The 27,239-nt window shown below is 44.6% G+C and overlaps 1 protein-coding gene and 1 long non-coding RNA gene across 3 annotated transcripts; one reads left to right on the forward strand and one right to left on the reverse strand.

The window, feature by feature from the left end:
• On the reverse strand, positions 1 to 10,954 carry LOC115032157 (uncharacterized). The gene is made up of 4 exons (XR_003837813.2): positions 10,872 to 10,954; positions 5,510 to 5,554; positions 820 to 882; positions 1 to 297 (listed from the first exon to the last, which is right to left on the reverse strand). It is a non-coding gene; the product is annotated as an uncharacterized LOC115032157 (long non-coding RNA).
• Positions 9,642 to 27,239, forward strand: Fuca2 (alpha-L-fucosidase 2). Of its 2 annotated transcripts, XM_021174079.3 has the most exons (8): positions 9,642 to 9,967; positions 11,538 to 11,725; positions 15,054 to 15,393; positions 16,012 to 16,222; positions 16,511 to 16,701; positions 21,932 to 22,040; positions 23,994 to 24,161; positions 24,403 to 27,239. In XM_021174079.3, exons 1-7 carry the CDS (start codon positions 9,762 to 9,764, stop codon positions 24,132 to 24,134), a joined length of 1,386 nt encoding a protein of 461 aa, XP_021029738.1. In that variant the 5' UTR covers positions 9,642 to 9,761; the 3' UTR covers positions 24,135 to 24,161; positions 24,403 to 27,239. The 2 variants fall into 2 exon arrangements, with proteins under 2 accessions (XP_021029738.1, XP_021029737.1); XM_021174078.3 differs by having other exon boundaries at positions 9,643 to 9,967; positions 23,994 to 27,239.

Here is a 27,239-nt window from a genome sequence, read left to right on the forward strand (position 1 = left end):
CCCAACAATTTTCCCTGTTCAAATCTCCACATGCTGGTCTCACACCAGTGTCTCCTCAGAAGTTTCTTCTGTCTTCACTTTGGAAGGTTCGTGAAAAGTGGTTTTTCACATCCTGGACTCTTAGTCCAGGCTGTTGGCTCAGCCCAGAACACCTTCAACCACACCTTGTCCAATTACACATCTTTAAGGCCTCAGTCGAAACTTAAATTCTTCAAGAGGTTCTTTCTGATACACAGATTCAGTTAGGGTCCCATGACATAAACTTCCAGAGCATTCTACATTTCACTGTATGAACTCCTGCTTGAGACATAATATTTTAGAAGGCAGTTTATTTCAAGTCCACTAAAGAGTAGACATGTGAGAGATAGAACTATAAATGATTTCTTCCCTTTGCCTGGTTCACAAAGTGAAGGCTGCAGAACTGTATTTTTATCTATCAAAACCAAAAAGTAATGGCCAAATGATTTCATCTATGGTTTCATTCACACAACACAGGAGTTTACGCGGTTTTTTTTTCTCCACCCAATCCCTTCCAACCCTCCAACACTAGGTAGGTGAGAGAGAAACCTAGAGAGGAAAGGGGGGCATAGACCCCTAATCAACGTCCTGCTGATTAGGGGCATCGAGTTCCTCAAGGGCAAGTCCAAATTTCCCACCAGCAGCCCAGCAGCCCAGCAGCCCAGCAGCCCAGCAGCCCAGCAACTAGACATCAGCAATCCAGAAATAGCAAAAGCAACAAATGCAACAGCAGCAACCAGCAGCAGCAGCAGCAGCAGCAGGAATAGCAGCAGCAGTCACAGTCCCTCTCTGGGCTCTTACATTTATATCCTCTCAAGAGGCCACAGGATTCCAAATCTGCAGCAGGCAAAAATCACACCTCTCCTAGAGCACGAGACAAATCATAGTTAGCAGATGTGGACTATCTTAAGCAGCCCCATATCTCACATCTGGGATCAAAACAAAAATATATTTACATAACATAACTCAGTTTTTAAAGAAACCAAGATTCTCATTACAGGTGAGTGCTTAAATCTCTGTACTTCTACCCTCATGTGTAGGACAGGAATAATAAAGGTATCTTTTAAGCGAAGTGCGGCTTAGCTAGCAAACACACTGTTCACTGAAGCTGACAACCTATTTGAATCTCTGGAGCTCACATGGTAGCAAATGAGAAGTGGCTCCTGAAAGTTGTCCTCTGACCTCTACATGTGTGCTATGATGCATGTAATATCTACCCACCCCTACATACAATAAAGGTTTTTATTATATGTGTATGAATGTTTACCTGCATGCGTCTATATGCATGAGGTGAATACAGTGCCTCAAAAGAGGGCATCAGATCACCCTAAAACTAGAATTACAGATGGCTGCCATGTGGGTGCTGAGAACCACCTCTGAGTCTTCCAGAAGAGCAATAAGTGTTCTTAGCCACTGAGCCATCTTTATGGCCCAGTAAATGTTTTTGTGAAGTACCATTTGGAATAAGTTATAAACCTTGAAGGTATCTTATGGGAATTTATTAATGAAAAAAAATCCACATGGAGCAGAGCCTATCATATTGCATGTGAAAATAGCAATGCCGGCCAGCGCCTTAAAACCCACCTCTCTCTGGAATCATGTACTTCTTTTTTTTTTTTAATTAGGTATTTTCCTCATTTACATTTCCAATGCTATCCCAAAAGCCCCCCATACCTTCCCCCTCACTCCCCTACCCACCCACTCCCACTTTTTGGCCCTGGCGTTCCCCTGTACTGGGGCATATAAAGTTTGCGTGTCCAATGGGCCTCTCTTTCCAGTGATGGCTGACTTCTTATGATCACTTCGTCCAGCTGCTGCCGTCTGAATGCACTTAACCCGCCTCACATTAATATAAATATTTAATTTAATCTCAGCTTATTTTTAGAACTTATTATTTTGTGACTCTTAGTTGTTCAGGACTGTCTTATCGATCAGGCACAAAAGGCTCTGTGCCTGTACGACTTGTAGAGACCCATAGGAATGCTTTGATTTATTCTAAAATTAGAATTGAAAAAAAGATATATTACGTGATAGAGAATGTTTTAACACATTATTATATCCACCTGGATGTCAATATAGTGTGTGTGTATTTGTGTGTGTGCCTGTGCAATGTGTGTGTGTGTGCCTGTGCATGTGTGTGTATGTGTGCTTCCATTTTGGAGTCATGTTTCTGTATAGCCCAGGCTAGCCACAAACTCACTAGTTAGCTGAGAATGACCCTGAACTTCTGCTTCTTTGTCTTGCCCTATTGTGTGCTGGATTACAAGTAGAGCCACCACATTCAGTGAATGCAGTGCTGAGGATCAAACCCGGGACTTTGGACTTTGTGCAGGCCAGTGAAACATTGTACCAATTCAGCTGCGCCTCAGTACTTTTTATTCTTTTGTTGCTACGGAAGAGGTAGCAGCCTCTTTTTATTCTTTTGTTGCTACGGAAGAGGTAGCAGCCTGTGGAGACCAAAGTGCAAGGTACGACACAGTCCAGAGATTCTTAACCTGCCCTCTGCTTCCGTGACTTCAGTCTTCAGTCTTCTTCTAAAGGAGGGGGAGCAGTCACACAGCTGTGCACCTTTGCAATGCTTTATACGCAGTTGGACTGCTCACTGAGAAGGACATTCTAGCAGTAGAGTGTAGAGACAATGTCTTGTGTACAGTGTGGAAGCATCACCTGTCAATAAAAAGCTAATGGTCTACTAGCAAAAGGCAGGAAATAAGAGGTGGGAATTCCAGTCGAGAGATAGGAACTCTGGGAGATACTGAAAGGTATGAGGAGACTTACCACCCAGACTCTAGACTTGGCAGAACTTAGATTCGTTTAATCAGGATAATTGAGTTATGAGCTAGCTGAAAAAAGCCAAAGCTTAAGACCGAGGCATTTGTCTATAAATAATTAAGTCTCAGAGTCATTATTTGGGAACTGGTAAGGGTGGAAAGGCCCGAGGTCCTTCTCAGTCTTGGTTTTTATTTTATTTATTTATTTATTTATCTTGGTTTTTTGAGACAGGGTTTCTCTATGTAGCCCTGGCTGTCCTGGAAGACCAGGCTGGCCTCGAACTCAGAAATCCGCCTGTCTTTGCCTACCAATTGCTGGGGTTAAAGGCGAGCACCACCACGCCGGGCAGTCCTTCTCATTCTTAATTACCTGCTCTGTGCAGCTGGCTCCCGGGCATGCGCAGTCCATACATCTACTGCTCTCCCTGGCGAGCCATAATGAATGCCCAGCCATAATGAATGCCTCAGGTTTCAGCCTTATCTGTCCTACCATCCTTTGAGTTTATCACATGGCTTTTCTTCTAGTCTTTCTACCATTTCGCCTTCACTCATGAGTCTTAGGGCTCCAGCGTATGACCCGCTTCTTTTTTATTTCCAGTGCTTTTTGACATCGATTCTGGGACACCTTGTTTCTCCCAATACCTTCTCATGTTTTCAAGGCTTTCTTCTCCGGTGTTCCCCCCCCCTTTGAAATAAATATACCCCCTCTGTTCCTCCCGTGTCATCTCCCCGACAGGTTTTCCCCCCTCTTTTTCCTCTTTCTTCCTCTTGAGGCCTGACCTCCTCCCTCCTATTCCTAACCAGGGCTGGCTGGCAGAAACTCCTTGTCTGCTCTGACTGGTACAGACAGAGGAGGGTGTTGCCTTTTTAAGTCACATTAAGAGCACATGGCATGTGATGGAGACCTCTCTTCCTTTTACCTGTAGCTGCCCTTTGTGGGAAAAAGAAAACGTGCATCTCCTGTTGCGTTTATTGTTGAGCTGCTCGCCTGGCAGCTTGACACATTCCTCTTTCTGCCAACATGTATATACACTTATTTGGTGGCATATTTCATTGTTCAATCTGTACTAAATTTAGACAAATACCAATAGTGAAGCAGTCCCATTAGAAAATATTCAGTCTTTTCTCTGGGACAAAACTGCTCAGTATTGAAGACACCTTGCCAGGCCCTGCACTTCAGTCAGGCATGTTGGATGCAGGGATCCTCCGAATTCCCTGGGTGTTGTAAGGAGCACCATTCTCCTGCCTCCTCTGGTCCTGAGGTGCTTGTGCATTGCCTCTAGCTCTTCCCAGATGAAGCTTGAAGTTGCTGTGATACAGAACCTTGCCTCAGTAGGGCCAGGAGTGTGCTGAGGTTCTCCGACTTGTGGCTTTGAACACCACTCTTTGGCAAAGATAGCCTGCCATGGAGAGCCACTCAGGCAAGAATTCTTCCATTTCCAGATACTTCTGACTCCTCTATGTGTCACTCAGACATCAAAGTCATTCCAGGAAAACTAGAATATCAACCATGCTGTGTCTAACAGGGCTCCAAGGCTGCTCACCTTGCCTATCAGCCTATAAGCTGCCATGGGCACCTACATGGAAACCAGGATGGAAAGGCACTTCCCTCGGCCTCCTCTTACCTCTCTACCAGCCACAATAATACTAGCTCACCATTACAAGAGACTCTGTGATCTCTTAATCTTCTTTGGCATCTGCAAGTGCAGAGTGGAAACTTTAGTACACTGTGGTCCTACTGTTCAGTGAGCAGAGGCTCTAAGCACAAAGACTAGCTTGGCAAAGCATTAGCCCTCAAAAGATGATACGGAGCCTACCACAGGTGAGTCTCTCCATCAGAAGTTCTGCTAACCCAGTAGCTTGGTTGCTCTCATTCTGTGTTCTGGGTGCCTCTCCCCCTTTGTAACACTTTTGCTTATCCCCTCCTTACTTTTCTGTCCCTTCCCATGAGCTAGGAAAAGGTTTCTCTTTCTATCACGAACCTGGGTTATTTACCAAATAAAGACTGCACAAGGCTCAGCTTGTTTCAGAGATTTTTCTACCACATTTTGAGAGAGAGAGAGAGAGAGAGAGAGAGAGAGAGAGAGAGAGAGAGAGAGAGAGAGAGAGAAATGTACACAGAGAGAGAGAGACAGAGGCAGAAAGACAGAGAGAGAGAGAAATGTACACAGAGAGAGAGACAGAGGCAGAAAGACAGAGAGACAGAGAAACACACATACACATATACATACAGAGTGGGGGCAGGTGTGTGTGCGCTGACGTCAGCTGTCATTTCTTCCACTGCCCACTTCAGAGCAGTTCTGGGAAGTGCTGATACTGGCTGGTGGCTGCCATCCAGATCACAAACACAATTCCAGAATGGATCTTGCAGAGCTTCACTCTAATATCAGTTTCACCCTCAGCCAACTGGTGACATCTCCAAGGATGGTAATGGGTACTGCTTTCTCTTGGCAGCAACAAAAATTATCAAGAACTACCCCTCATCCACCAACCTCCAACCTATCCTGCCCAGGCACCCTGCCTACCCACAGTTGTCAACAGATTGTGCTGAGTGACTTATCTGTTGACAGAGGGACAAAGCCCTCACATTTCTTCCATCTGGCATCTCGAGGTGATATCTGCCAAACAAGGTCACATCAGGACTCCTTAGCTGTGTTCCCTACTAATATCCAATGCTCCCCCCCCCACATTTTTTTTTTAAAATGAGCCATGCATCATACCTGGACAATCTGATGTTTTCAGATTTTTGTGATCCTCTTTGGCATCTGCAAGGGCAGAGTAGAAGCTTCAGTGAACCTTGGTCCTCTGTTCAGTGAGCAGAGGCTCTAAGCACAAAGACTAGCTTGGTAAAGCATTAGCCCTCAAAAGATGAAATGGAGTCTACAGTGGGTGGGCTGCAGTGGAAATTTCTGGATGTGTCACATGATGCAGACTCACATGGTGGTGTTTTGTTGAGGCGAGACCCATGTTTGGAGAGAATATAAATAGGTCTCAACAGACAGTGATGGCACACTTGAATACCTAGCCTTGCAATGGAGGTAAGCAAGATTAAGTCTGGAGTGCGGGAGAGCCCTTAGGGCGTCATCAGTCTCCCTGATCTTCACTTCATTGGAGAGGCGCAGCAGAGAACTTTTTCTGGTGTCCCAGCTGGTTCTGTTCATTCTTGCTGACTCAGGCCCACATTCCAAACATATCACAGATTTCATTCTTCTGTCATTTAGCAGACACGCACACCCCAACTAGAATCTCTTCCTCTTTTTCCTTTCCAATACAATTTGATGTTCCTTATAAACTTAGGCTTCTAGTTCCCAACCTGCTATTTTAGGGCTTCCCTGCATCTTCAAGGGCACTAAGTAAGGGCTGTGATATTTTTAGCATTTCCTATTGAGTATGATTTTAGGATAAGATTGTATGTACTAATTCAATATTTATTTGTATTCATATAAAATTATATAAATGGCCTAATATATCATATATCTATATATGTGATATAATATATAAGGTGTGATATATATGATAGTATATTTATTATATATGATGACATGAAATAAATGATATAAAGGGCATTTCAGGAGCTCAGGTCTGATGGTCAGATTTAACTTGAAATACTACAGTAATTTAAACATGTTAATCACCAGAAGATAAGATACTTTGTTGCACAGCATTCACCTGGTATAGCACTGTCACCATAATTGGACCTCACCCAGCATATGACACAAAATTGAAGGGTATTTTGTATTCACTGAACAGACCCTTGCTTAGGGAAAAAATAAGATGCAGGTCTGTTGCTCTGGTCAGCTAAGCCTTTGTGATCAGCAGCCCCTGAAGGATTAGATTGTGTTGGGGTTTTAAGACTGGTCTGTCGTTAGTTTGAATGAAACTGGGACCAATACAGTGGTAGTTCATGGCTCATCAGAGTTTTTGAACCTAACTGTGATGGCTAACATTGATTTTCAACTTGGTAGTATCTAGAGTCACCTAGGAGACAAACCTCAGAGCAGGTCTGTGGGTTAGCTGTCCTCGAGGTGGGTGTCTGAGTTGCATTTCTATCACCATGATAAACCACTCTGGCCAAGGCAGCTTATAAAAGAAAGCATTTAATGTTGGACTCATTATTCCAGAAGACGACTATGCTGGATAGTTTTATGTCAACTTAAGAGAAACTAAAGTCATCATTCAAGAAAATGTCTCCATAAGATCAGGTCATAGCAGGCAAGACTTCCAGTGGAGGAACTGTGATGCCAACCCAGTCATAAAGCCTTTGACCTACAATTTTTTTCCTGCCTACAAGGTTTCCAGGGGTAAAGGTAGTGCAAGAATTGTGGGAGAGGCCAACCAATGACTGGGGTCTCTCATGTCTATCCCTGATACTGCCAGGAGGGCCGGGAACTAGAGGCTGGAGAGCCCAGAGACCTAGGTAGAAAATGATTCCTAATGATACTCTGCCATACTGAGAGTATTGCCTGCGCCAATTATCATCAGATAGGCTTCACCTAGCAACTGATGGAAGCAGATGCAGAGACCCACAGCCAAACTTTAGGTGGATCTTGGGGGAATCCTGCTGAAGAGGGGAGAAAGGACTATAGGAGCCAGAGAGTTCGAGGACACCACAAGAAAACCCACAGAATCAACCAACCTCAGCTCTTAGGGGCTTACAAAGACTGAACCAGCAACCAGGGATCCTGCACAGGACTGACTTCAGATCTTTCCTCTGAAACTTGCTTTTTGGTTATGGTGTTTCATCACATTGATAGTAGCCCCTTCTAAAACAGTGGCCACAGGGGCAGGAAGCAGGCAGGCAGGCAGACAGACAGGCAGGCAGACAGGCAGGCAGGCAGACAGCAATGGAGCCGTAGCTAAGAACTTACATCTGACCCATAAGCAGAGAAAGAGAAAGCTAACAAGGAATGGCATGGGCCTTTGAAACCTCAAAGCCCACCCCTCCCCAGTGGCACATCTCCTCCAATAAGGCCTTATTTCCTGAGACATCTCAAACAGTTTCACTGACCGTGGACTAAGCATTCAAACATTTGACCCAATGGGGGCTATTCTTCAAAACACTGCAGTGAGAAACCTGTGGTAATTGTGAGTGGTACCATACAGTAGGTTGAGGTCTGAGAGAAAAATTAAAAGGAGATAATGAACTGAGCATTAATGGCTGTCCACTTGCTGGCTGAGGATACAGTGTATCCAGGAGCCACACCCCTGCCACCTCCTTTACTGCCACAACAGATACACTGTGACATTAAGTCAAAGGAAACCTTTCTTTCTGTAAATTGCTTCTGCCAGGTCTCTTATGGTGGTGCTGGGGTCCTGGTGAGACACATGTGGGGAGACAGTGGCTTCTGTTGCTCCTAGCTGTGCAGAAGAGGGAACCACAAGCAACAGTTACTTAGTGTCACTTCCGTCTTGGTTCATTCAGCAAGGAGAACTGCAGTACACTAAGGAACTCCAGAAAACACATTGTAAGTGTTGCTCTGTGCCAGGCTCTGCTGCCCAGAAAAGCATGGCACCAAGGAAGAGATTGTAAATGTTCTTAAGGAACTCACAGTCGAAGGGGATCAGGACCTCTAACCAGCCAACTCTGAAACCACCTGTGGACTCCTGTGCTAGTGGTTAGGATACGGTGTCCTATGGAGGCACACCGGAGGAAGTGGGATGTTACTGGGGGAGGGGTGGTTATGGCACAAAGCACAGAGCATCCTGGAGGAGGTGGCATTTGTAATGTACCATAAAAGGATAAGGGTTTTACCAAAGCAGAAGCAGTAGAGATTCCGGCTTTAGGCCAATGACATTTAAATACGTTTAGGATACAGTTCCTAAAGATGTAACGTTGATGATTATTCTAAGTGACTGGCTCCTCTCTCTCTCTCTCTCTCTCTCTCTCTCTCTCTCTCTCTCTCTCTCTCTCACACACACACACACACACACACACACACAGCTCTAGGACATTTATTACTGAACTATGGCTCCCAGATCGTACTTTCATTCCCTCCCTCCTTTCCTCCCTCCAACCCTCCTTCCTGTCCTTTTTTTTCCTTCCCGATTTTTGAGACAGCGTCTCATGTAGCTCTCTATGTAGTCAAAGATGACCTTGAACTCTGATTCTCCTGTTTCCACACTGCTGTGTTGACCACTACTCTGGTTTTATTGCATTCTGGGCAAGCACTCAACCACCGCAGCAGCTTCCCAAGTCCTCCTTCTATACAAACTTCTTAAACATTCATTCAACTAAAATTGCCTTATTTCCTAACGCAGTTTCTCAGAAAACTTTGTTCCACCAACAACCAAAGTCAGAAATAACAAGAGCCTGAGTAGAAATGTAAAATCTTGGACCCGAACCCAGATTGGCTGAACCCAAAATTTGGGATTTCATCAGCTACAAATTCGAGGATGGCAGAGGCAGATCCAAAGGCTGAGAGCCATGGGAACTTCCTCAAAAGCCCTGAGCAGCCCACGAAGTTCCTGTCTCAGGCTCCAGTCCCACGGTAGGGCAGACAGCTCTGACACATAAAGCCACCAGGGTCTGGCGGTTGAGGTGACCTCTTGAGAGGTTTCTGTTAGGAGTCCTTGGGGAGGGAGGTCGTGGGTCAAAGATCACCCTTTAGGTTTTGGTCTCACAGCAGACAAACCGGGCGTCTTGGCTTAGTAGATCAGATCTGACTGGGAAACAGAGCCAAGGGCTGTTAAAAAATAAGGAGGCTGGCCAGAAACTGACTTCCTTGGTCGTGCACCTGAGTAATGCTACCTTCCTGGGGTCCTTAAGTAACCAGAGCTCATTAAAGCTCCGGGTCACTCCCTACTCCAGACCACAGTAGTCATCTGACCAAGCCGGTCTGGGTCAGGTGACAGGAGCAGCGTGCACTTAGCAGAAGCCGGAAAGCGAGCGCTAGGCAGCTTCTGCGGGGACAGTGAAGGTTCCCGGCTTCCCTGGTGAGTTGCGGTTTCCCCGAGGATCCCAGGCTGGCGCGCATGCGCCTGGGGCTCCTGATGCTTCTGCCGCTGCTGCTGCTGCTGCTCCTGAGGCCTTGCGGGGTCACGAGAGCCCTTAGCTATGATCCCACATGGGAATCTCTGGACAGACGCCCGCTGCCAGCCTGGTTCGACCAGGCCAAGTTCGGCATCTTTATCCACTGGGGAGTGTTCTCTGTGCCCAGCTTTGGTAGCGAATGGTTCTGGTAAGTGCTTACCTTTGCCCAAAGGGCACGGGCACGGACGCGGGCGCGCCACACACACACACACACACACACACACACACACACTGGGCTTTGTGTCACCCCAGACAGTGGCAGTCTCTGTCTCTCTCTGTCTCTGTCTCTCTCTCTCTCACACACACACACACACACACACACACACACACACACCCCGGAGTTCTTAGGCACTCTGCAGGTGGGCCTCCCTATAGCAGTGGCAATGCGTGATTGAGGGAGTACCAGTCCCAGAATTTGAAGAATTCTCAAAAGGGCTGGTGAAATTTCTCACTGGTTAAGGGCCCATACTGCTTGTGATTTGTATATGCTCAGCCCAAGGAGTGGCACTATTAGAAGGTGTGGCCGTGTTAGAATAGGTGTGTCACTGTGGGTGTGGGATTTAAGACCCTCATTCTAGCTACCTGGAAGCCAGTATTCTGCTAGCAGCCTTCAGATGAAGATGTAGAGCTCTCAGCTCCTCCTGCACCATGCAATGCTTTCTACCTTGATGATAATGAACGGAACCTCTGAACCTGTAAGTCAGCCCCAATTAAATGTTGTCCTTATAAGAGCTGCCCTGGTCATAATGTCTGTTCACAGCCGTAAGACTCTTAACTAAGACACTGCTCTTGTAGAGGACCTTAGTCTGACTCCTCACACCCGCCCTGAGAGGCTTACAACCATCTGGTCATTCTGGTTCCGGGGGAAGTTCGTGCTCCTAAAGCCCTCCGTCACATGCACACGCCTACACACACACACACATGTAATTAAAAAGAAAATCAGAACATTTACAATAAAGGCTTCCTGGTTCAGCTATGACGTTAAGATCCTTGAATGCTAAAGCATCAAAAACCCAAAGCAAAGCAAAGGGGCAATAATAGAGGTGTATTACCCCATAGTATCTTCATAGTCACATGATGGTAGACAGGCAACATAAACTTGTTCACTCTTTAACTATCGCTAATCTGAAAGCCAGCTTCTCTCTTCACTGGGAGATCCCAGAATCTGTCTGATCCACCAGCCAGCATGGGTTGCGGTGAGGGATGTTTCTGAAGTATGCATGTGACTTTGGGTCTGATAGACGACAAGCTGCTTGCTGCCTGTGAGGGCTTTGAATCTAATCTCAGGCAGGCAAAGGCTGTGCCAACTGTGGGAACTGCTCGGCCCTTGGAAATGTTTCTCCCTATCTACCCAAAATGTTTTCTGTTACTGAATAGGACCGATGCATGTTATGTTTTAGGTATGTTGTCTTGTCTTGAAATCTTAGCCACTTAAGTTCCACAGTGAGCTAGTGTGTAAAGGTAAAGATGATATCATGACTTAAAGTGGGGAATTCAGAGAATCAGTGGCTGGGTTACAGGAGGACTACACAAAGGAAAACACAGAGAATATGGCCAGAGATTCAGTTTGCATAAGTGTCCTTAATGCAAACCCACCCGGACAGAGAGAAGGGGAGAGAATCTGCGCATATTCTTCATACTAGGCTGGGTAAAGCCAGGAATCCCTTCAAGCATCTGTCTTTGTGTGGTCGTGTGCTCTTTCTTTTTTTCTGCCACAGGTGGTATTGGCAAAAGGAGAAGAAACCCCAGTTTGTGGACTTTATGAACAATAATTATGCTCCTGGTTTTAAGTATGAAGATTTTGTAGTGCTATTTGCAGCCAAGTATTTTAATGCAAATCAGTGGGCAGATATTCTCCAGGCCTCTGGTGCCAAATATGTGGTCTTCACTTCTAAACATCATGAAGGTAAGTAGGGCACATAGGATATATGCTGACAAGGGCTAGGAAATGTAAGGTCGTTCTTTTGGATGGAGACATTAAAGGAAGGCCATCCTGTAAAACCAGGTGTCTCAGAATAGCCATAGGTGGATAGTGATGATCCACTTAAGCGGGAAACATAATGGATCCAGACAGCTGGTTTCACAGAATGAGAGGAAAGATGGACACAATTTGTATGTACACATTTAACCATTTATGGTGGTTTGAATATGCTTAGCCCATGAGAAGAGGCACTATTAGGTGATGTGGCCTGTCTGGAGGAAGTGTATTCCTGTTGGGGTGGACTTTGAGGTCAGATGCCCAGTGCAGAGGAGTCCCGCCTGACTGTCTTTGGATGGAGATGTAGAACTCTGGACTCCTCCTGCACCATGCCTGCCTGGAGACTGCTGTGCTTCCTGTCATGATGATAATGGACTGAACCTCTCTCTAATCTGTAAACCAGCCCTAATGAAATGGTTTAAGACTTGTCTTGGTCATGGTGTCTCTTCATAGCAATGAAACCCTAAGTTAGACATCATTTAAATAAATAACTAGATTTATTTAAAGCTGGTTGAAGAAAATGAGTATAGTGAGTGAGTGAGTGAGTGAGTGTGTGTGTATACATACATATATTATATAGTGAGTATAGTATAGTTGCACTTTCCTTTCTGTCCATCTGTTCTCTCTCTCTCTCTCTCTCTCTCTCTCTCTCTCTCTGTGTGTGTGTGTGTGTGTGTGTGTGTTGTTGTTGTTGTTGTTGTTGCTGTTTTGAGACAGCATTTCTCTATGTAGCCCTGGCAGTCCTGGAATTCACTCCATAGACCAGGCTGGCCTTGAACTCAGAGATTCACCTTCTTCTGCCTCCTGAGTGCTGGGATTAAAGGTGTGCATCAGGCTCCCTTTCTGTTCTTGAATGCATTCTTTAAAATCATCATGGCATTTACGCTCATGCTGCCTTAAGCTTGACTCTCACAGTTGGCTGTGCTTTGTGCATAACTTTTAGATATGCAAGCAGTGGGTAAGTTGCTACTGATGAAAGAAGACAGAGGCCCCAAGGGAAAAGAGTTAGAGATTAACAATAATGCCCAGAAACATCAAAAGAACTTAAGGTAACACAAAAATCCTGCATTAATAGGGTGTTCTGCTATAGCCACCCAGTGTCTATAAGACCAGAAAGCCCTGGCTAATGTTACCTCAGATTAATGTTAACATAATAGGTAGTTTCCTTTACACAGTCTTCTTGATCTTGAAATGTTGCCTTATATTCTGCAGGAGTGGGAAGGAGGCAGGAGAGATGAGCTCAAACCAAAAATCTGGAGTTCACCTTAAATATTTTCCCCATTGGCCACAGTCTGATAGCTGCACAATTTCCTCTTCTAAATGTTTCCCCTGGTGGGAATGTATCGGACCCCTGCTGTCTAGGAACTTTCCCAACCTCTCTATCCCAAAGTGAGTTCACAAAAAAAAAGCCCAAATATCTTTAGACCAGTGGTTTCACCCTTCCTAATGCTCTGACCCTCTAATACACTTCCTCATGTTGTGGAGACCTTCAGCCATAAAGTTATTTTCCTTGTTACTTCGTAACTGTCATTTTGCTACTGTTATATCTGATCAGCAACACCTGTGAAAGGGTCTCGGCCCACAGGTTGAGAGCCATTGCGTTAGTCTCTGAGGATGGAGGATGAAGTTAGTATGTGCTCCTGTTCAAGGACCTGTGCTGCCAAATGTTTACACTGCTTTCAGAAAATGTACGACTGGCTGCACTCGGGAGTTGGGGGGCTGTGGGAGAATCACCGTGTGCTCACTGTGAGTGGTATAGTGAGGTGAAGAGCCAAGTAGTAGCCGCACTGCCCTATTGGGCCAAACAATTTTGAGGCAGGGACAGGTCTTAAATATTCACACTGCCTTCAAGCTTCGCACAGGCATCCTTAGTGAAAGTGTGAAGTTTCTGAGGAACTTCTCACAATGAATTTAAAGAGTGAGTGGGTCAGTGCTCGGGCTCGTCCTGACATGAGAGTGAAGTGAGCAATTATGGTGTCTGGCAAACATCAGGGTGCTTTAAGACTAAGCAAACAGTGACAGAGTTCTTAATGACCCAAGGCACGTGCTGAAATTTCCATGGATTTTATACTAGTTCTTCAGCCTCTTAGTTATATATGTCTTCTAACATTTTATATAGAATGATGAGCAACCTAAGAGCCAATTCCTGTTGAAATACAAATTATTTCCAAGTGCTTGTATAATGCTGTGTGCTGCTTGCTTTACCCTTTCAGTTGTTAGGACGGTCAATATTGGGGGACTTTAAAGAGTAAAATCCATGTTTATGGCTTTAGAAGAGTAAGATGGGTGTCTTAGTTAGGATTTCCCTGCTGCAAAGAGACACCATGACCAAGGCAATTCTTATAAAGAAAAACATTTAATCATGGCTGGCTTACAGTTTCAGAGGTTCAGTCCATTGTCATCATGGCACGAAACATGGCAGCATGTGGGCAGACATGATGCCAAAGGAGTGGAGAGTTCTGCGTCTTGATCTGAAGGCAGCCAGAAGTAGACTCTCTTCTGCATGCAGCCAGGAGGAGGTTCTGATTCCACACTGTGTGGTATTTCAGCACAGGAGACCTCAAAGCCCACCCCACAGCGATGCACTTCCTCCATCAAGGCTACACCTATTCCAACAAAGCCACCCTCTTATAGTGCCACTTCACATGAGCCAAGCATATTGAAATCACCATAATGAGGGAGGTAAAAAGTACTCCCTTCATTTAAATTAATTATCAAGCCACAGAAATTTACTTCTTGTCCTCGTGAATATTCTGAGAATCACATTGTAGTGAAAACCATGCAAGCGATAGACCTTACCCATTGGTTCAGCAGACACATGGGAATCGCACAGTCGAGTGGCGAGCATTGCTCAGTGTGATAGACATGGAAGGTGTGCTTCTCTTACAGACCACTGTTGCTGAGTGTGTATTTTGCTTTAGATGCTAAGCTAACAATCAGCTGGTGGGTGTAGCCAGAAATGTGGCAGACACCACGACACTAGGCTGTTCCCCAAGAACCTCCGCTTCTGAGACTGGAGACGGAGTATACAGCTCTTACAGTCATCCTGAGAATCTGAAAACCCCCAGCCTCACATTAATTATATTCCCATGTGTTGGTCCAGATGCATGCAAGCTAGAATGCAAAGCGGGCCAAGAAACAGTTGTTTGGGGAGGTGGTGAATTGTGGGTTTATTCTGAATTGTTTTGGTGTTCTCTTGAGTTGAAGTTTATGAGCGTCAAGGTGGTAACTAGGGCTGCCTGCCATCCCTTTCCAGGCTTTACAATGTGGGGCTCAGACCGTTCTTGGAACTGGAATGCAGTCGATGAGGGGCCAAAGAGGGACGTTGTCAAGGAGCTTGAGGTGGCTGTGAGGAACAGGACTGACTTGCACTTTGGTCTGTACTATTCTCTTTTTGAATGGTTCCATCCGCTCTTTCTGGAGGATCAGTCCAGCTCATTCCAAAAGCAGCGATTTCCCATTTCTAAGACATTGCCTGAGCTCTATGAGTTGGTGAACAGATACCAGCCTGAAGTCCTGTGGTCAGACGGAGATGGGGACGCGCCAGATCACTACTGGAACAGCACTGGCTTCTTAGCCTGGCTGTATAATGAAAGGTCTGTACACTTTTATGCACCTGGACTAGTCTTAAACACTCCTACTGTGTATGTACAGCAGCATTTACATTCCTGTGGTTTCGTGCTCATTTGGGCCGTGGCAGGACCAAATCGTTATAAGCCATGCATATTAGCTTGGTCAGTATTTAGTAAAAATGATCAGAAATATGTCAAACACTGCCAAACTGATTGTGTAATCAATTTAACAATCCCAGGATCGACACATGACTGGGACCATTTTCTTTAATTTGTGAGTCAAAACTGCCCCTGTAGGTAGAGTCCCCTTCTCTCTACTTGAGCCACCAGACATAAGAAATTGGGGAGTGTATTTTGCATGATGATATTTTTCAGATATTTTCCAGTAGGAGGCATCAATCATAGGATGAGGACCTAAAACAATAGTGAAGGAATTCACTCTTCAGAAAGGTTGAGGAATTTGCTCTAGGCCTAGAATTTGGAATGTGAGTTCAGACTCCAGTCATCACAGATCTATTTGGCTTTAGAAACAAAGGCTTTCTACTTTCTTATAGTCAGGAGTAGGTAGATCTGTTTGTGGTGACATTGCCCTCTGTCTCAAGAATGCTTTCTCTTAAAAGGAAACTGTCCTTTTCATTTCAGCCCAGTTCGGGACACAGTAGTCACCAATGATCGCTGGGGAGTCAGTTCTATCTGCAAACATGGTGGCTACTATACTTGCAGTGACCGTTACAATCCTGGCTATCTCTTGCCACACAAATGGGAAAACTGCATGACAATAGATAAGTTCTCCTGGGGCTACAGGCGGGAAGCTGAAATCAGTGATTATCTTACAATTGAAGAGTTGGTGAAGGTACAGTAAAATATGTTGTGGGACTATTATTCTGGAATATTCTTATAATGAGAGGGTTACAGGATTTTTTTTTCCTTTATAGTTGGGATTGTGTAGTGCCACAGACTCAAGACACTACTTTCTGTGGGTGTTTTACTATAAAATTTTATGTATATGTGTGTATGTATAATGTATTATATATGTGTAACATATTATATATTATATTTATAGATTGATTAAAGTTTATATTTCAAAACTATTCTTAATTTTTCACTATTTCAATTGTATTTATTTTTATTTTTTTTTTAGCAACTTGTGGAAACAGTCGCATATGGTGGAAATCTTTTGATGAATATTGGTCCCACGGGAGATGGCACCATTCCTGTCATTTTTGAGGAACGATTAAGGCAAATGGGAACCTGGCTGAAGGTCAACGGGGAAGCTATTTATGAAACACACACTTGGAGGTCTCAGAATGACACTGTCTCTCCGGATGTGTGGTACGTTTTCCTGGTTAGCGAGCACTGTTTGATAGAGGAAAGCACTCAGTGTAGAGAGAGAGCAGGATAAAAAGAGGGACTGGATTATTGCTGCGTGACCACGTGTTCCAACTTGACTCAAATACAAAGAGAAGGAATAAGAATTGGCATGTTATTGAACATCATGTTTATCAAATTCTGCTTAAATAGTGCCTAGATATCCCCTAGTCGTGGGCACTATTTAGCTAAACTGCCTGTTACAAAATTGAAAGGCATTTAGGTAACTGAAGATTATCAAGTAGTTAATGTAGAATGGACTCGTGTTTCGATACTAGTAAATTCCCTAGTCTTGGCAATATCATATTCCACCAAATTGGCAAGCAAGAGGTCCCTAAGGGCAAAGTAAACAGTAAATAAGCTAGCCAGGAGAAGATTCTGAGAAAATGGTAAAATAAAAGTACTGTCTGCTCCTGCAGAGATGCAGACTGTGATGGAAAGATTTGCATGACGGTGGAGAAACACCAGAAGTGATGCTTAATGTCACATTAAGGAACTGCAGGTGAAATGCAAATAAAAACCACAGCCAGAAGTCATTTCATGTCCTTGAGCATAACTACCCTTTGAAAAGGGGCAGCTGGTGATCTTGGAGAGATTGAAATTTCTATACACTCCAGTGTAATGAGAATCCAAAATCTCAGCAGCTGTGACGGACGGTGTGCCAGTCCCTCAAAACAGTAAAACAGAATTATCCCGCCTCCCAGCCACTCCACCTCCGAGGATATATGCATAAGACTGATACCAGAAGAACTGTATCCCTAGATACTTAAAGTATCGAGCAATGGAGTCCACTTACGGATAGTTAAGCTTAAGCTGTGTGCATTGTTATATACACCGTGAATATTAGTCAGCTCTGAAAAGGAAGGTGTGGTAGTTAAAATTAGTTGGGGGTTTTACCCCACATTTGATCACTTAGTTCCCAGATAAAGGGCACAAAACCTTTATATTAAAGCACTGGAGATGGGCAGATACCAACCCTCTAAACTATTTTGTCTACTTCCCTTTCAATAACCTTGAGATATAACTTGCCATGTTCCACCTGGGCCTCTCTTACTCCAACTGACCAGCCCTCGTGGCCAGTTCTCATCATCTCTTACCCCATGATATCTCTCCTTTTCTCCTTCCCTGCCCTTCACGCCGTCTCTTCTCAGACCCCCGGCCCCGGCCCTCTTTTCTGCCTAGCTACAGGCTGTAGGACAAGGACCTCCTTGTCCCTGAGGTAACCAGATCTTGGGGCCCAATAACAGTATATACAGCATTACAGTACATAGCAACAGAACAAACCTCAACAAGAAGGAAATGCTACAACACGTAAAATTTTCAGGAATTCATTTGAAATGAAATGACTTAGTCACAAAGAGACAAATATTACTGATGAGGTACCTAGAGTATTCAAAATCAGAGACAGGAGCGGGGTGTGGGGTAGAGAATGGGACTTGATTATGGGGTATAGTGATCTGTCACTACAATGAATTCCTCATGTGTCCCCTTACTCCTTCCCTTTCTTACACTCACTTGCAGGAGACTGCCACAGCTAAGTGTGGCTACACCAGCAGTCACATCTGTACAATGTCCAATTAGCTCACAGTTGGCCTTAACCCAGCCTGCGTTTTCTCCTCCACATCCCAAGCCCTCCAGGCAGGGAGTTGCAAGCCTCTCTACTTCCTCATCTCCAGCCTCCTCCTTTCTTTCCCGTCTGCCCACGCAGAGGCGTGTGGTTCATTTTATCTTTAAAAGTTCCTCCTTGTCTCCACCCACCTTTCCATTCTCTCCCTTTATTCATAATACCACGCCTCACAGAACAATTTGTAAACATTGTTTCTAGCTGAAGAATTCTTTATCTCTAGAATTCACTTGGTTCAGGTTTCCATCCCACCCGTCTGTACCTGATCTTTCCAGCCTCTCATTTTTAAGTGTCCAGCTTAATTCTCCACCTGAAATTTGGCGATTTTTAACCTGCCTTTCTTCTATATTCACAACTGTCTTAGTTAGGGTTTCTATTGTTGTGAAGAGACACTAGGAACATGGCAATTCTTATAAAGGAAAACATTTAACTGGGGCTGGCTTACAGTTCAGGGGTTTAGTCCATTATCATCAAGGCGGGAAGCATGGTGGCATGCAGTCAGACATGGTGCTGGAGAGGTACTGACAGTTCTACATCTGGCTTGCCAGGCAGCAGGAGGAAAGACACTCTGAGCTTGGCTTGAGCTTTTGAAACCTCAAAGCCCACCCCCAGTGACACACCTTCTTCAACAAGGCCACACCTCCTAAGAGTACCACCACATTCCACTCCCCGGCCACCACTGGCTTGTTGCCTTCTGAGCATGTAAAACTGCAGTCAGTCTAACTTCAGAAGTCCCCATACATACTCTATCAAAGTCTCAACCCTGTTTCAAAGTCTCTTCTGAGACTCATGGCAATCTAACTATAATCCCCTATAATAAGTTTGAAATAAAAAAGATCACATAGTTACAACAATAGATGGTGCAGTATTTACACTACCATTCCAGATGGAAGGAAAAGGACCATAGTGAGAAAATAGCCAAAGCAAGACCCAAAGCGAGCAGGGCAAATTCCGAACTGCATCTCCATGATACCCAGGCACTCTTTCAATCTCCGATTCTTTTCAGCTTTGATGACTGCATCACACTTCTTTCTCTTGGCTGTCCCTAACCTGTGTTGGCAGCTTTTTTCCACAACTCTAGCGTTTCCAACATCGTGGGGTCTCTAAGGCTTCACCTTCACAGCTTCACACGATGGCTTCTCTGGGCCTCCATGCAGGGACACCCCTCCCACATGCCTGGCCCCAGCGGCTTGCCTTAATCACAGAGGGAGATTCCATAACCTCCTTTTTGCATCCTTGACTCTAAAGCCAGAATCCCCTGGCCAGAGCTACCAAGTTCTGCTGCTGGCTAAGGCTGGACCGTGGTCCCTTTTTTCAACTGCATCTTCACCAGCTTTCTGTTTTGGATGGGGTCCTTCACTGCCTAAGCTTGGCTGCCCTAGAACTCACTCTGTAGACCATGCTGGCCTTGAACTCTGGAATCCACTGCTTTTCTAATCCAAAATTCCAAAGTCCACATTCCTCCAAACAAAAGCAGGATCTGGCCTATCATAGCAAAACTCCAATTCCAGGTGCCAACCTGTCTTAGTTTTTCCAACAGACCACACTTACTCCAACAAGGCCACACCTCCTAAGAGTGCCCTTTGAGCCTGTGGGAGCCATTTTCACTCAAACTATTCAAATAGCCAATTCATCATCAGATCTACTGTTTTGATTTCTGAAATGAGTATGGACTCTGGCTGCCTCACCTTCTCTGTGATGGCTCCCCGTTGTCTCACTCCTGGATTATTCTAGTGCCTTCTTGACTAATCCTATTTCTGGTCTGTCCTTTATGTTCTATTATTACTCATTTGGGGATGGGATTTGGGGAATCTGAACACTCTTGCTGGTATAATACACACATATGCACAGCATGCATGAGTTCATCAGAGGGGCAACCTTGGGGTCTGTCTTCAGACACCTTCCACCTTTCTCTTAGCTTCTCTTATTGTAGTGAAGCCTAGAGCTTCACCCCATGGGTGGCCCCTGAGTTTCCAGGGGTTCATGTTGCATGACTGAGATTAGAGATGTATCACTGTGTTCAGATTTTGAAACACAGGCCCTCATACTTGTGAGACAAGCCCTTTACTGACTAAGCCAGATTCCAGCCCCTATAATCTCAGGAGAGCAATCAAGAAAACTGTTGATTTATTTGTGTTGTCAGCATGTCATGACATAACCCAGGCTGATGTCATGCCTTGCTTAGGGTACTCCTGTACACAAATTCTTCCAAGACGTCCAGTCTCAAGGGAAAAGTGAGGCCTTATGGAGTTCTTGGCCTTAGGAAATCTGGTCCTTGCTTGTTCTGATCCCCTTGGCTCTCCCTCTCCCTGCTCCCCAACTCTCCTGCTGCTATGTCTGCAGGCCAAGCACACTAGTGCTCTGTGGCCTTTGTACCTGTGTCTCAGCCTGGAAGGCTTTCTTTCCCACATCTCACAGAGCATCCTGTTCTGCGGGTTTCATGGCTGCCTTCTCAAAGAGATGATCCCTAACTCTTCTGCTCAGTGTTCGGCTCAAGGCCTAGCCTTCTAACCTTAGTCAGCCTCGTTCTTCTGCATGGTTTTGTTTTCTCTGTGGAGTCTTGGCTGCCCTGGAACTCTCAGAGAGCTCTCTGAGTGCTGGGATTAGACCCGTGTGCTCCCATGCTTAGGACTTCGCATACATTCATTTGCTCATTCTTGTTTATCCCACTGGGACATGTGCGGCTGAGGTCAGGGACTGTTTGATGCTGTATCTCTAGCCTGGTGACACTGAGGACCGTTTACAGATTCCGATAAGTATCGTTGAGAAATTTCGTGAACAATGAATGGTTGTCCCTGTGTCCCCTTATGGTTTTCCACTGTTCTCCTGTGTGCTGTGACTCTTGGGTTAAGTAAGCATGGTTGTCTTGGAAAAGAAGCTGTCTGATGTCCCAATCTTAAAACAAAACAAAACAAGACAAGACAAAACAAAACAAAACAAAACAAAAACAGTTGTCACAATTTTATGTTTTCTTTTCTTTCATATTGTGATTCAGAACTTACACTTCATTTGTGTGATTGTCTACCTTTTCCGTTCTAGCCTTAGCCACATAGAAACAAGAATTGCGCTTGGCTTTCCTTTGCAACTCGAGTAGTGAGCACTCTGTCTATCTGGAAGTGGAAAGCCGTGCAGCTCCGGTTAACTTATTTCCACACTGTTCTCAGCTCAATGGGAGCAGAGATGTCAGCTCATGAAGTCCCTCCCCAAACTTCCTTTTAGGCAGGCATGACAGCATTCCAGGAATGCCAACATTGAGGAGGCAAAGACACCGGGACTGTACTGAGTTCAAGGCTCTTCTGAGCTACAGATTAAGGCAGGCTCTGGCATGAGACAGAGCAAAAAACCAAAAAAAACAAAAAACAAAACAGCAACTTGTTTTTAATATTGGAGGGCTGGAAAAGGGAGGCACCTTTCATAGCATGCAGGTGGGGGGAAGTGGCTCTTTTTTATTTTACAAGTGGTGACAAGTATCTGTAAAATAATTCCAGACATGACCCATAAATACAGACAAACATGGGATATAACTTGTTACTATTCTGGGTTTTTGTTTGTTTATTTTTTTTTAACCAGGTACACATCTAAACCCGAGAAGAAATTAGTCTATGCTATTTTTCTTAAATGGCCCATCTCTGGAAAACTGTTTCTTGGACAACCCATAGGTAGTCTGGGGGAAACAGAGGTAAGAATGAATTTAATCTTGGCTGTTCCTTTAAATTGATGAGTACTTCACTGGGGGAGAACATAGCTTGTTTTAACTTCTAGGGGAAACCTTCAAGTAACCTCATGAGCCTAGGAAAAGTTACCTTAAGGAGACTTAGACAAAGCAAGGCCAGTGGCTGGGTAGTCACAATGTTTTGAAATTCTAAGAAAACTGACCTTGTAAGCTATGGTACCTCTACGCATAATGATGTAAAATAGCATCATTCTGTACAGTTACTGTGCCATTCAACTTCACTCTATTCACTGAAAATGAGTTTTTCAAAGAGCGTTAATTGCCTCCCTGTTTTAGTTAGAGTTTTTCTGCTGTGAACAGACACTATGACCAAGTCAACTCCTATAAAAAAAAAAAAAAACATTTAATTGGGGCTGGCTTACATGTTCTGAGGTTCAGTCCATTATCACCAAGAAATGGCAGTATCCAGGCAGGCATGGTACAGGACGAGCTGAGAGTTCTACATCTTCATGGAAGGCCGCTAGGACAAGACTGGCTTCTGGGCAGCTAGGACAAGCATCTTAAAGCCCACACCCACAGTGACACACCTACTCCAACAAGGTCACACCTCCTAATGATGCCACTCCCAAGGTCAACCATTTGCAAACCATCACCTTCCACCAACACCACACCAAGGGCACTTCGAATCAAAGGAAGATGTCATTCTCCTGTGATTATTTAAGGCCGTCCTCAGACCCAATGGAGTGCCCCGCGATATATATCTTGGGCCCTTTTCTAGAAGTTGATAGTGTCTTTGCCCTGTCGTTCTCCTTTTTGTTTTTGTATTAGTCAGGGTTCTCTAGAGTCACAGAACTTATGGGTAGTCTCTGTATAGTAAAGGAATTGTTGATGACTTACAGTCTGCAGTCCAAGTCCCCACAATGGTCACTATTAGCTGTGAATGGAAGTCCAAAGATCTAGCAGTTGTTCAGTCCCACACGCAAGCAGGCGAAGGAGAGAGACTTCTTACAATGTCTTTATGTAGGTCTCCAGCAGAAGGTGTAGCCCAGATTAAAGTGTGTGCCAGCACACCTTTAATCCCAGATGATCTTGAACTCAGAGATCTCCCTGTCTTCATCTGGAATTCATAGCCACTATGCCTCATGATCTCCATGCCAAGATTCAGGTCAGAAACTTGTATCTCCCAGCCTCCCGATTAGGATCACTGGTGAGCCTCCAATTCTGGATTATAGTTCATTCCAGATATAGTCAAGTTGACAACCAGGAATAGCCACTACAGCCTCCCTTTCACATCTTAGTTCTAACTCTGGAGGCTGACCAGGCTGAAAGATGGGTTTTAAATCCAGTGTTAAAGCACAGCCTCCAAACCTTGATATGGCACAGTTTTATATTTTTAAATCTATGTCTTGCTTGGCATTAACAAATACAATAATTACAACTCAGGACTTTGTGTTTTTCCATGTGATAAAGTATTATGGTTCAAATAACCCTAGAGTATGTCCAGAATTCACTTCATATGAGCAAGACCAAGACTTCAGACCAATCATGGCTATCATTGGTTGAATTAATACACTACTGAGCAGTGGGCATCACTGGAAAATCTGACAGTCATAGCTACCCAGGAGAAGGAAGGCGTTCTTCTGTGTGTAAGAACTGGGCAGGCCTGAACTGGCCAGATTGCTCCTAGTTATTTCCCACCTCCCATCCTCTCTTCAAGCATCACCCCGACTTTGGCACTCCATTTTCCTTTCCCAATCTGTGCACATTTGTTCACGTCTTGCGGGTAATGTGGGAACTAGGGGAGTAAGATGTAAAATGGTGTGTGAGCGCTAAAGGTAAAAATGGAGCTCTTTTTTTTTTTTAAGTACTTTTTTGGAATCTCTGACTCCTTAGCAAGTGGACATCACAGTGCTGCATTAGGGAACATTTGTACATTGTTGTCCCTGTTTCCACTTACAGGTAAAACTGCTGGGCCATTGGAAGCCACTGACTTGGACATCTTCACAGCCCAGTGGCATTACCGTGGAGTTACCTCTGCTCAGCATACATCAGATGCCCTGTAAATGGGGATGGACTCTCGCACTAAGTAATGTGATTTAACCTGCAGCAGAAAGACGTATGCTGCAGGTACCTCTAACCACAGGAAATGGCAGGGTTTTTTGGTTTTGGTTTTAAAAGTAACACTAAAGAAATCAGGATAAAAATGATACAAAAGCTGAAATCATTAGGTAATACAGTTTCCCTTCTTGTTCTTCCTAAATTCTTTCCTAAACCACTCATGTTACCATTTGACTATGCTTCCCTCCAAAGTCTCTTCCTGCTGAATCCATTTCACATGTCACTCACAGGTGCAAATAATGTTTTTCAGAGAAGCTAGAAACTCCTAATCTTCTACTGAAGCCTTAACACTCCACGTGGCTGTATTGGAAACAGAGCTCTTGAAATGGTTAAGATTAAACCATCATAGGGCTAGCCCTAATACCAGAGGACTTGGTGTCTTACAAGGGAGAGACAATAAAGATGCAAGACCACAGGGGAAAGCCATGCAAAGAAGGCAGTTATCCGAAAGCCAAGGAGAAGAGTGCAGAAGAAACCGAATCTCTCTAACACCCTCATCTTGGACTTCTATCCTGTAGGACTGTGAGGAAATATAACTTCCTGTTGTTGAAGCCATCCAGGATGTCTTTGGTCTTCCCCATACCACCCATCATAAATCCTCATATATAATGCAGACTGTATGTAATGAATTTGATTAGATATATGTGTCCAATGAATTCCATAATTATCTTTTCTTTTTAAAGACTTCCCTCATATTCATAAAGCTTCTATTTGCTGTAGAAATTTTGAAACACAAGTCACCGCCTAGACCACTGCAATTATTTTATAATATTTTAGTATGTATTCTTCCAGTTTGGGGACGGAAAGAGGTGTGAGATTGGAGGGATAGGGCTATTTGTTTTAATGAGGGCTAAAACTCAGGTTGCAAACCTAGTTGAAAATTGGGAAGGTGTTATTAGCTTCTTTTCTGTTCCTGTCATGAAACATAATGGCCAAAGCAGTATACTGGAGGAAGAGTTTATCATGGCTTATAGTGTCAGAGGGTTATATGAGAGTCTGTCATAGTATGAAGATACAGCAGCAGGCGAGCACAGCAGCTGGAGACCACCACATCTTCAACTGCTAGCATGAGGCAGAGAGTGAACTGGGTAGGGTGAGCACTATAACTGTGGTTCTCTACCGCCGTCCTAATGCTGCGACCCTTTTTATAGTTCCTTATGTTGTGGTGAACTGCCCCCCCCCATACAATTATTTTTGTGTGTGTAATTTTGCTACTGGTATGAATTGCAATGTAAATATTTTTGAAGATAGAGGTTTGCCAGAGGGGTCACGACCCTCAGGTGGTGAGAGCACCACTGCTCTAATCTATCAATGCCTACTGGCCCTGCGGTACACTTCCTCCAGGAAGGCTGTGTCACCCAACTCTTCCCAAATGGTGCCACCAACTGAAGACCAAGTGTTCAAATACCCGAATCTATGGAGGATTTTTCTCATCCAATCCCCCTCTCCCATCCACCCACTCCCAACCCCATACACAAATAACCTACTAAGATCTTTGTCTAAGTTTCTTTTCTGTTGCTGCGATAAAACACGGTGAGCAAGGGAACGTATAAGAGAGAGAGCGTTTAACTGGGCTTGTGGGTACAGAGGACTGGAGCCTACAGTGGCAGAGTGAAGGTGTGGAGGTAGGCAGCTGAGCAGCTGCTGAGAACTCACATAGTGATCCATATGCAGTAGACAGAGAGACACTAGAGAAGGCTTCTGACAAGCAAGCTAGCACTTCCTAACCCTTCTCAAACTTCCCTCGAATGAGAACCAAGTATTCAAACATTAGGCAACGGTGGCCATTCTCATTCAAACTACCACTGTGGTCCTGTAAAAGAAGATAAAAATAATTGTAGCGGAATTCTCCCCTAATTAATTAAATAATAAAGATGACGAGAAGACAATCACGGGGCAAGTAGCAGGTGGGCCTTCCAAGTAAGAGAGAGGAAGAGGAAGGGAATGCAGGAGGAGGGCACTCCCTTTTGGATAGGGAGGCAGGAGTGAAAGCTGGCAAAACAGACCAGGGACTGTTAGATCTGGTGGCAGATTCCACCAGAATCTGCCACTGGAAGATTTCTAACATAGAATAGTTAATGAGTTTAGGGTGATAGATTCTGCACCCAGGAGTTGTGTTATCTGTTGATTCTAAACCAAGACAGTCTGGTGTTTTCCATTTGCTGCGACTCAACTGAGCTCTAGGGGAAAGGTACCTGCAGAGGAGCATGGGTTGGCGAGAGTGTGCCCCCCCCCCCCCCAGCTTTGGAAATTTGAGTGTGTTGAGCAGTTTAGCAGCACCTAGCTGCAGGGGTTGGGTCACTGGGAACTGCACTTCAGCAGCAAGCATGGCGAACCACCACATGGGGCTAGCCACTGGGGCAGGGAGACTGCCTCAGCCAGTGTAGCCGGTGATAGCATGGATTGATTTTTAATTATTACACATAAAAATAATAGTGACTCTGATACATGTTTAAAGAAAAATTGATTAAAGAACTCATTCCCAAAAGGTGTTCTCAACATGGTCAGATGTGATGATGCGCACCTATATTCATTCCCAGACTAGAGAGGCTAAGGCAAGAGGATCACAAACTCAAGGCCAGTATGCACTACAATAGCTACACAGACCATCTCAAACAAAACAAATATTTTTAAATGGTCATATCTTTTTTGTTATATTATGTATTCAAATTCATTGTTTTTTTTTTTTTAATCATTTAAGGCCTGGCAAGTGTTAGCTCATGCCTTTAATCCCAGTGTTTAGGGGGCAGAGGCAGGCATATCTGTGTGGAAAGCTGTGCAGCGAGCAATCGAGCAATCGCTGTGGAGAGCCGTGCGCATGCCGCGAGCAATCACCATTATAAGATGGTGCTGGCCTCCGCCGTGACTAACTAGTAAATAAGCCTTGTGCGCAAGTGCGAGAGTGAACTCACTCCTAGTCACTGCCCATTCTCGGGGTGTAATAGTGGTGTGATGGGCGAGCAACGAATCAAGAGCTGTCACGCCACATCAGGTGCTGAAATGTCATGGCTGAGTGCTATATAAGGGACTCCATTTTCTGGGGTCGGGATCTTCCTGAGAAGTAAGCAATAAAGCTTTGCCGCAGAA

Source organism: Mus caroli, unplaced genomic scaffold (genome assembly GCF_978045245.1).
Source record: "Mus caroli unplaced genomic scaffold, Mus_caroli_1 scaffold_9, whole genome shotgun sequence".
Lineage (NCBI taxonomy): Eukaryota > Metazoa > Chordata > Mammalia > Rodentia > Muridae > Mus > Mus caroli.

Excerpts from the sequence above, each read along its gene's own strand:
- Fuca2 (XM_021174079.3), top strand. The coding sequence starts at position 9,762 with ATGCGCCTGGGGCTCCTGATGCTTCTGCCGCTGCTGCTGCTGCTGCTC. Across the intron at positions 9,968-11,537 it reads TTTGGTAGCGAATGGTTCTG|GTGGTATTGGCAAAAGGAGA; the intron begins GTAAGTGCTTAC and ends TTTCTGCCACAG. Across the intron at positions 11,726-15,053 it reads CACTTCTAAACATCATGAAG|GCTTTACAATGTGGGGCTCA; the intron begins GTAAGTAGGGCA and ends ATCCCTTTCCAG.